This window comes from Antedon bifida, chromosome 6 (genome assembly GCF_963402885.1).
Source record: "Antedon bifida chromosome 6, ecAntBifi1.1, whole genome shotgun sequence".
NCBI lineage: Eukaryota > Metazoa > Echinodermata > Crinoidea > Comatulida > Antedonidae > Antedon > Antedon bifida.
The window spans coordinates 12,921,652-12,932,111 of record NC_136231.1 but is presented as its reverse complement, the minus strand read 5'-3'; the positions used below and the strand labels follow the sequence as shown (position 1 = coordinate 12,932,111).

The window sequence follows — 10,460 nt, the reverse complement described above, 5'->3', positions numbered from 1 at the left end:
TAGTAAAAGTAGTCATTATTATAATACTCATACAGTTAAAACATGGCGAAGAAATAGTACAATATTGGAAGGTTTGCTCACAAAAAAACATGCACTTCTTTTTCAAGTTTATGGTATGATACACATTGACAGTGAATAAGAAACAGTTGCTATAATTTTACACACAAAGTTCATTCACTCAATCATCAAATATTATTCAACATAAAATGACACAAATAAATGTTGGTTATTTGGTCATAAGTTTATTATGTGTTATCAATTTCACTACAAGTAAAAAATGTGCAAATACATTGTTTAGACATGTAAAAGAGTGACATGTAGCATTTATTATCGTTGTCTCACTTTAGGAATATTTTTAATTTCTTTGAAACTAAGGTCTTCTCAATACTTCAATTTACAGTATACATTACTACAACTCTAAATTGAACAAATACATAATGTCAACTCAAATTAAAATTGTTTTATCACGGTAGTTTCAAACTAACAGAATAGCTCCAACATTAAATGTTGTCGAAAATAAAATACTTCAAGTTAAACCTGTAACAAAATAAAAAGAATTATTCTAAGCAAACATACGGTAATATATGTAAAGCATTGTCATCGTTACTATTTAGGGATATCGAGTAACTGTCGGACCAGCTACGCCAATTGTGGTCGGAATCATAACAACCATTTACACCTGCCCATTCAGTTGTATGTATGCGGTCAATTTCACCTTCAGTTACTATGTGAACAGGCTCATCATACATATCAATCGTCTTTATTACAGCATCTTCTGTGTTCATTGAACAAGATGATATTGATGTTTCTACATTTGATTCTAAAAATGAATTAGTTCTTAGTACATTTACATGGCAATCATTATTGAAAACAGTTTGACTGTAAGAATCTAGCTCTTCAGCAGGTTGTTTTGTGGACAATAATGTACTTTTATCAAGGCAATCTTGATTATTTTTACAAATTGTTGCATCAATTAAAACATTATCATTAAATAGTGATGGTGCATGTAGTAGTCCTTCATCGTTTTTAAAAGATCCAACAGTACTATCATTATCATCATCAAATATTGATACACTTTTCCCACTATTATCTTCTTTATCAAATATTGATGTGGTTTTTACTTCCGGTTCCTCATCAAATATTGATTGAGATGGAACAATGGGCAAAGATGCCTTTTTGTGTTTTTGTTTATGAAGTGATTCAGATAGCGCAGGTGAAACTGCATTACACCCTTTCCAATATTTATTACTTCTTGGTGATGAACTGGATTTGGGTGAAGCACCCGCTGATTTTTTTGATCTATTAAGAGAAGGGCTTCTTTCTGATTTTGATAAACTAGGTGACGATTTACTACATTCTAAACGTCCTAATGAGTTACTTGATTGAACTCTTGGTATTTTTTTGGCATTTTCTAAAGAACTAATGCTTGGTGATAGCGTTCTGTTTGAAGTATGGGGCGAGATTTTGGAGACAGATGTTGATGCACTGGAGACAGATGTTGATGGACTGGAAACAGTCTTTGCTTGTTTTAATAGCTTTTGATTTGGTGGTACTTGTTTGTGTTTGATTTCACTAGTCTTTGCTTTTGCAACTGGTCTATTCGAGTCTGTTGGAATACCATTTGATGAGTCATAGACTTGAGTCGTTTTAACATGTTTTGCTGAGGTTTGACTATCTCTTGGGGATAACAAATCAATTTTCCTCTTTTTGCGATTGGCAGGATTTGTTTTATCAATGCTAACTTGTGTGGGAGCACCTCCCTGTACAGAGCACACTGCATCTGATGAGTTGGGTTTTGAAGTGGCAGCGTTGACTGCCAATGTAGAACTAGAGGGAGTTCTTTGGTTTACCTGTGGAGAATTACTACTGCTACCATTGGAATTCTTTAAATGTTGTTTCTGCCACTGACGAACTAGTTTACGGCATCTGTTTGTAAGTTCTCTGTCAGTGGATTTCTTCCGAATGTCATTTACAAGTTTTCCTAATCTAGTTTCCTGGGGGGAGAAAAAAAGTATTCTTTAAAACAGGTATTGAATTGAAATACATCAAATTATAAGCAATTTAGTTAAATCCATTTAATTATATATGTTAACATATACTCCAATATTTTTACAGTGTTAATGCGCTTCGAAGGATTTCATTTGTTTGTTAAACAATTCATAACAAACTTTATTAAACATTGAATTATTACTTCTTAGCACTTACTTCAAGTGATTCTTTGGGAATGAAGGTTTTCTCAAGCAGATGAATGGCCTCCAGCACATGTCCCATGTCAACCACCTACAAAATAGTGTACAAATTACTATAGTATACACTTATAGTAGATTGTGGGTCACATGACATTAAATAAATTATGTACTATAGTGGCACTTTCGAGTGCGGTGTTATATAATCTTTAGTACATCAATTTCATTTTGCAGGCCCATTTTTGTTACACAGCGAGACTCAAGAGAGCAACCACACGCAACAAGAGCTAGGCTGATCATGTACGATTAGCCGTTAGTGTACTGTACGTTGTCTGTAATTGTTCTACTACTCCACGTCCAAAATTGGAGCTCTGCCTTTTCAAATTGTTTAGGCCTTAGCCTAGCCTCCCGTTGAAAGTGTGTGTGTATAAAACAAATAATGTGTGTGTTATAAACAAATAATGAATGTATTATATTCCTACAATGGTACAAATAATTTCAAGCGGTGAAAGATGAAATTTGTTATTCATTTATTGTTCCACATAAAATAAGTAAAAGATATGACAAAGACAAAGAAAATAACCTGGTTAATTATTTGTTTATGTGTGGAAACTCAAATAAGCCAAAAAGGGCTTTAAGGCCGAGTATTCCAAAATACATCACATTGTACATGGTAACGTTTAATTGCTTTCTAACAGAATTGAATATCAATAGAAAGGAAAAGTAAGATATAAATTCCATAGGTGCAAACTTATTAACTATCTAAAGAATATTGATGGATTAAGTATTTTTTGTATTTTTTTTTTAAAGAAAGTAAGGTAAGTGATAATTTAATGTTTAAAGTTAAATTATTCCATAAAAATGGTCCGTTAAAAATGAAAGAATTTTTCCTGAGTGTACTTTTCATCAATAAAATTTGTTTTACAAATATATAAAAATGTTTAACAATATAAAAGGTAAAAAATTACAAAACAAGAAGAGAATGCCACAAAACATGAGTAAAAATAAATAAACTTATTGTAAATCGTCCATTACATTTAAAATTTTTGTTAAAAAGTTGAATGACTTGTGGAAGGAAGGAGAGAAGGTACAAGAGGTCGGTGTCCGAAAGCGCCCACTGCGGACTATGTAGTGGGAGTTGAGTTTATTGAAAAGAGGGTGACTGGAGTCATTTAAAAGAGATTGAAATATTCTGGATATGTTAGTTTTACTCTTATAAGCCTCGCACACCGACCTCTGGCAACAACCAACTATCCGCTCAACCTTCCTAACACCACCAATAATTCTGTTAATATCTGTTTTATTTTTCATTCCCGGCCCAACAAGAAATACAGTATTTCCAGACTCCGCACATGGCTGTAATATAAATGATAGTAATGATTGAACATTGAAAGAAGACATTTTCCTCGGACAATAAAGAGTAGACGGAAATTAACCTTTCATGATACAGTGAATATGGTCGCACCATTAAAAGTAACACCTAGATATTTAAATTTATTAACTTGTTCAACCTCTATCATCTATTATAATACGACAGTGGAACGGAAATCAATGATGATCTCTTGGTACAATATGAAATAGACAGTAAATTAACAGAGTATGAAACATTTGTATTGACTTGTCTTCAGTCTTCTGTGTTACTGTAAGGTTTCGAAACACAAGCTACAATACAAGGGTCCGCCTTCTACAGTACAAGGCCTAGACTGCAGACTCTGTTCACGTGGGTGTTTTAATAGGTTATGCAGTGATCAGTCTAGGTCTTAAGTTAGCAAAGTTTAATACAATGAATTAAAAACACTTAATTAAAATCTTAAAAGGAATTATGAAGATGCTTACCAAGTCAGCCCTACACCATCTCAAGCCCAAGTCAAGTTGAGCCCAAGTCAAGTCGGCCTAAAATCAACTCGGCCTCACGTCAACTAGGCCAAAAACTAATCGGTCAACTCAGCCCCGTTAAAGTATGCAATTCAAAAAGTGCAAATGAAGGGGATTAATAAAATACTATTAAACATTTCTTCACATTTTTTAACCTAGGAATAATTCTGTCCAAGAAGACTTTTTACTGAATACAGTTGAACCTCTGAGAGCGGCCACCTGTTTGTTCTTCCTATCTAATTAATCAATTGGTCCCTCACGTAAGCAGCCGCGGATACCTTTTAATTACTGTATATACTAAAAAATTAGATTTTTTGTATCGTAAACCCCCTCCCGCCACCTGAAAAATTAGTATTGACTTTTTACAACAAAAATACAATTTTGATACTCGTTGTGCTCTATTATTTAGCTTTATATCGAAGCTTATCATGTACAAAATCTTTTTGTTTGATTTATTAGGTGTTTGATTGAATTATAATGAAATAATAATCATTCAACATCATCATTCAATTTTTAATCATTCTTGCATCCATTACTTGAAAGAAAGTAAATAAATAGATAAATATTAGTAGGCCTACACCTGACGTTTTTAATACAATAAGCCTGGTGTTTTGTTTTGGGGGTTTTGACAATAGAGTTCAGACTCTGCAGATAGAAAACTACACAGATTTCAACTGACTATTTTCATGCATAAAAGCTTTTAAAAAACCATAAATAATTCTTACCACCGAAACAATAAAATACATTTAAAGCTGGAGAATTTAGATTTAGAACCTCCCGGTTATTTAGACAATAATACGTTTAGCATAAAAAATATGAATGATTTCACCAACTTTCCTTTATTATAATACATTTAATTAAATTTCTAAAATCATTTTTTTTATGGCCAAATGGTGACGTTTTTCGATACTAAAATACCTGCACATGTTTTTGTAACACGAGGTACTACTTCATATTTATATCGTCAAATGAGTATTTTTTTATTTCTTCATTTCTTTGAAAAGCGTGGATTCATAATATTAAATAGTAATAGACACTTTTTGTGTTCCATACTTTATTGGGCAGAGTTGACGTGAGGCCGAGTTGACTAGAGGCCAAGACTTCACCGGCTATTATTCAATCTCCCTTGCCAAAGGGAATGTTAAATCGACCAAATACAGTTGTGCTAATAAAAGGAATTGTGTTTAATATATCTTATTGTACTGTAGGATGTTTTATTTTGACCAGTATATCGACAAAGTACATTGTTCATTTAAATTGTTAATGTCGCAAGGGCCAAAACTGCCAATTGTGAACTGGATGCAAGGCGGTATGAACCAATTTTTATCCGCTTATGCAGCATATGTAACAAATATTTTCATTTGGTTAGCAGTACTGTAGTAATGTTATTGTTAGCATCTACAATGAAACAGGGATTTGTTATTATTCTTGCATACCACAATATCTTTCTTCGTCTGATCACATACTTTTTTTAAAGACAGCACATTTTATTTTGAACTATGAAGATGTAATTTTTAAACCATTAGATTGGTCATTATTGACAAATTAAATAGTTTTTTAAAACAATTTTTAGTATTTATTTTTAACTTCTTTTCCTGTAAAATTGAATCTAGTTTATAAAACTAAAGCACTTGATGACAGTTTTCACGTCTTTTACCTTGTTAATGTTGCAAAAAGAGTAATCGGCAATAATCTATAAAGCTCATTGGCCAATGGTGACTCTGCGAATGTGCGCTTTTCCTCGCGAACGAAATTACGCCGATGAATACACATAAATCCATGTAATTAATCTCTGGCTAAATAAAGGTAATGCGATGAGTAAAAATTCACTTAAGAAATACATTGCTGTAAGCTGTTTTCAAACTATTAATCAGCCCACTATTATTATTGAGCTCAGCATCATGCTTCTCGCGATGAGGAATTTCCTGGATAGATGAGTCGAGCGAAAGACGGCGGACCATGGCTGTTGAATGAGGCGGGCGTAGCCTGAACGGATTAGTTAGGGCGTAAAATTTCGCTCGGTGTCAATTAACTTTAATTGGATATAACCAATATAACTCAGTTTTGTCATCGGCAATATTTTATACATACAGTCAATTTTGTTCTGCTTAAAAATTTAAAGTTTGACACCCTTGATTTGGCTAGCATGAAAGCATGTCTTGATCTTATTTTGTGATAATTTTGTTTTTTTAATTTGGCTAAAAAGGCGTTAGCATTTGACTGTCAAGTAAAAAAGGTACTACTACTAGCTTGGCCTACACCTAAATTCAGCTCTTTGTTTGTAGAATTTAACTATTTTACCAATAAAATTGTGATTGCTACTGCTAGTTATGCTGCTGATTTTGCTAGTTAAATTTTTACAACTAGCAAAGGTTGCTAGTCAAAAAAAAAGTAGGATAATTTCGAGCCCTGTCTACTACTACTACTACTAGGTGGGCCGGCGCTAGTTCCGTTTCGCACCTGTCATTTATTTTGACTCAAAATTTGTTCAGTAACTTTATCGTGAGTACCACACCTTGGAATTAGGCCTCAACAATGCTTTTATGAAGGAGATCACACAAAAAGTAACAAATAAATCCTTTAAATTGATGAATTTACAGACGTGTTTCTCGCACATCGGCGGTTCGTGAATTTTGAATACTCCATGTTCAATGTTGTTGTTTCTATGGAGCGCCAAAGGAGCAATCATAATAGAGGGCTAAAAACTCAGTATAATGCGTATATTTAATGCATTTATTGGTGAAAATTACGTTCAATTGTAACATATTTTGTCAATGTCAATGCAGCAAAAATGTTACTATTGATACTGTACATGGTTTTCGCAGTTATTGTTAACTTTTAAGAATGAAAATCGACAAATTCATCATCATATTACACTCTTAGTCTTAGGCTAGGTAGTGATTCTGATTTATGCCTAGGGTCGGTTGATATTTGAAAACAGCACATTATGATTATTAACAGTAAAATATTGCAGCATTTTTATTGAAAAAATATATTCAAATTAAACGTCTATTTCAATAATAGATGCATTAAACAGAAGACGCATTCCACTGAGTTTTTAACCATCTATTATAGTTGCTCTTTTGGCGCTCCATAGAAACGAAAATATTGAACTTCGAGTATGCTAAATTCGCGAACGGTATGCGAGAAACATGTCTGTAAAATCATCAATTTAAAGGATTTATTTGTTACTTTTTATGTGATTCTTCTTCATAAAAGTACTAATTATGAGGCCCAATTTTAAGGTGTGGTATTCACAATAAGTTATTTAAGTTTAGAGTGAAAAGGAAGTCGAAATAAAAACAGGTGCGAAACGGAACTAGCGCCGGTGAGGCCTACTACTCTATCATCTAGCCTAGGCCTAGGCTAGGCCTAACCAAGGCCTAGGCCTAGCTCAACTCAAGAATACTGAATGAAGAATACTGAGATTGTCAGACATTGCATTGTTGCTGTATTGACTAAAAATGGATGGAAACAAACAAGAAGTAACAAGTTATAATATGGCCTAAAAACTTGAATTGGTAATTTAATAGTTGTGTCTAGGCTACTCTTCGAAGCATGTTATCCCAGCTAGCTCACCCGGCATTGGTATTGAACAGCCCATTGCCTGTGTTTTGTACAGCAATTGAGTTAATCTGCGCAGTGTAGATCAGTGTGTGACCAGACAGCACACACTTCACACGAAGGTAGAAATTGCTCCTCTACAAGATGACCCTTTTAAAGAAATATGGGCACAATTTTAATTTCAAAGTTCTTACATTCGCATCTTGATCGATTGCACTTTGCAGTTTTTCCTTGATCTGTTGCGCGGACAGCGGCATTTGACCGAAAATCGGCGGTCAAACTCAGCCGTGTTGTTGCGGCTGCACAACGAAGGCCCTTGGTAGACATTACGGCAATTTCCCTCCGCAAGAGCGCTGAATTCTGGGATACACTATGGGATGGCCGGATCTCCGATCATGACGTCAACTGACGAAAGTTTCCGAAGATGACGTAAATCTTTCATCCGAATAATGCAAATGATAATAATTGGAATGATTCATTTTATAACAGGTAAATTACATACTGTCTGAGACGATGAGGGCAGTATTCTCACAGAAGTCCATTCATCACTCATTTGGTCAAAATCATTCTCAATAAAAAGGATCAACAAAATGTAATATATTTATAATTAATAATTAACTTAAAGATGTATTGTCCCTTGAAACACAAAAAATGAAAAAAAAAATATTCTAAATTTAAATTGGCCATATCAAAGTAATATTAAAGGTATTCACTTTAAGTCGAAAATTTGAGCCAAAAACAACAAGTTTACGTAATTAACAGGTAAATTAATTTGATTACATTTCGTCTGGAAAATCATCACAAGCGAAAGTAAACAAAGATTTCAAACCACGAGTATGCATTATACATGATGCTAATTAGGATTGTTTACAACTCGTCGCGGTTGAGAAGGTGTTTTCACACAGATCGCGAAGAAGTTTTATGATTATGCATACAGAGTAGCCAAACAAGCGCGTTGCATTATGAGATATGTTTTGATCGAAAACTTTGACTGGAAGTCAAAGTTATTTTTTGAACAAAAAAATGTCTGTATTTCAGTTAAATAATTTTTTTTTTTACTAATTTTTGGTGAAAGTTAATAACTATTATGATACTTCAAAATGACCCACTTTTTTCGAAATTAAAAAAAAAAAATTTTTTTTGAATTGGTCAAAGGGACAATACATCTTTAAATTCAATAATGCTGTGTTTCTCGACGTTTCGATCAATATACTTTGATCGTCCTCAGGAGTGAGAATGCAGAAAGTCCAAGAAACTTGGAATATAAGTGGGAAGGGTGGGACTGGTGTGAAAGCCAGAAACAATGGCAAGTTCACATAGTGGGAGGGATTGAAACTAGCTACAGCAGAGCATTGTTTCCAAGAACAATATTGAATGGAAACTTGCTATAGAAGAGCATTGTTTCTGATAGGTGTGAAAAGCAGGGTGAGACAAGCTAAAAACAATAGCATTGTCTCAAACTTGGGTGTGGACTGGCCAAACAAGACCATGTGCCCAGAGTGGGTTGTGAAATGTAAACTGGCCAGAAACTATGGCATTGTTTACTGTCGATGAAGATTCTTTTTTTTTTTCTTTTTTTTTATTCATATTTTATACAGAGAAAAAAATAAAAAAGGAAAAAATAAACAAAAGAGACGTGCCTATAACAAGCAGTAAAAAAAATTAGTATTACAATAAATTAATAAAGTCTACCCATTGTTTCTCAAAATCATTTGATGCTCCATTTTGCCTTGCAATATACCTTAACATCATTAAATAATTTCGTAAATAAATATTTAAAGCCTCAATACTTGGCAGAGTTTTACCAATTCTACATTTATAAATGAAATACTTTGTAAGAATAATAATTGTATTAACAGAAAAACATTGTGAAATATCTCCAAACAAAATCGAATCAATTGTAAAAATTATTTTGTTAAAGGAAATACTAATTTTGTGTTCTATATTTGACCATAGTGGTTTTACATATTTGCAGCTTACAAACAGATGAGGAAGTGTTTCAGGTACATTGTCACAGAAAGTACATGCTTTATTTTGTCGAATACCAATTCTTGTCAAAAAAACATTTGTTGCAATTATTCTATTATTTATTCTATATTGGAACCATTGTAGGTTTGTTTGTCTGACACATTTAAAAGGAAGTTTGTACATTTGTTTCAGTTCCTCATCTGTTTTATTGACATTAATTTTTTCTTCCCATTTTCTCATACTTTTCGGTCTGACAAAAACATTTTCTTTAAATTTATTGTAAAAAGCCCTACACCCTGTTGGATTTTTAATAAAAATATCTAAATGAAAAGGAATTATTAGTGTTTGCAGTTTAGTCAAATTACTTATATTGTAACTATGTTTTATTGAATTAATTATACCTTGGTACTGTAAAAAATTACATTGAATATTATAATGTTTTTTGAAATGTTCCCATGACATAAAAGAATTTTTTTCTGAACGTAATACAGTACATCGTTAATATAAACTATTCCCCTTTCATACCAATTTTTAAAAAACACTGGCCTATTGGCAACTTTTATTTCGTTATTTCCCCACAAAAATATTCTTGGGATATCTATATTTGTTTCTGGGTAATTACTTTGATTCAGATTATTCCAGGCAGTTACATCATTCCAAAAGGCATTCCTTTCAGAAGTTAAAAAAACACTTTTTCCCGATATTATACCACTCATAAGAGGAAAAAAAAAATTAGAAAGAGATTTCCATTTACCCGAAGAAAACATGTATCTCCGGATCCATGTTAACTTTAAGGACTGAAAAAAATCTTCTATTTGAACCATATTAAAACCGCCTTGACTGTGATCTTTACAAATTTGTTTTCTA

General features: G+C 32.9%; 1 protein-coding gene across 1 annotated transcript; it reads right to left on the bottom strand.

The window, feature by feature from the left end:
* Positions 1-220: 220 nt before the first annotated feature.
* On the bottom strand, positions 221-8,030 carry LOC144845444 (uncharacterized). Its single transcript, XM_078702790.1, has 3 exons — positions 7,820-8,030; positions 2,206-2,280; positions 221-1,994 (listed from the first exon to the last, which is right to left on the bottom strand). The coding sequence occupies exons 1-3, from the start codon at positions 7,880-7,882 to the stop codon at positions 558-560; spliced, it is 1,575 nt and encodes a 524-aa protein (XP_078558916.1). The 5' UTR covers positions 7,883-8,030; the 3' UTR covers positions 221-557.
* Positions 8,031-10,460: the final 2,430 nt, after the last annotated feature.

Coding starts and splice junctions, on each gene's coding strand:
- LOC144845444 (XM_078702790.1), bottom strand. CDS start 7,882: ATGCCGCTGTCCGCGCAACAGATCAAGGAAAAACTGCAAAGTGCAATC. Junction 2,281..7,819: donor CAATCGATCAAGATGCGAAT/GTAAGAACTTTG, acceptor ACTATTTTGTAG/GTGGTTGACATGGGACATGT. Junction 1,995..2,205: donor TTCCCAAAGAATCACTTGAA/GTAAGTGCTAAG, acceptor TTCTCCCCCCAG/GAAACTAGATTAGGAAAACT.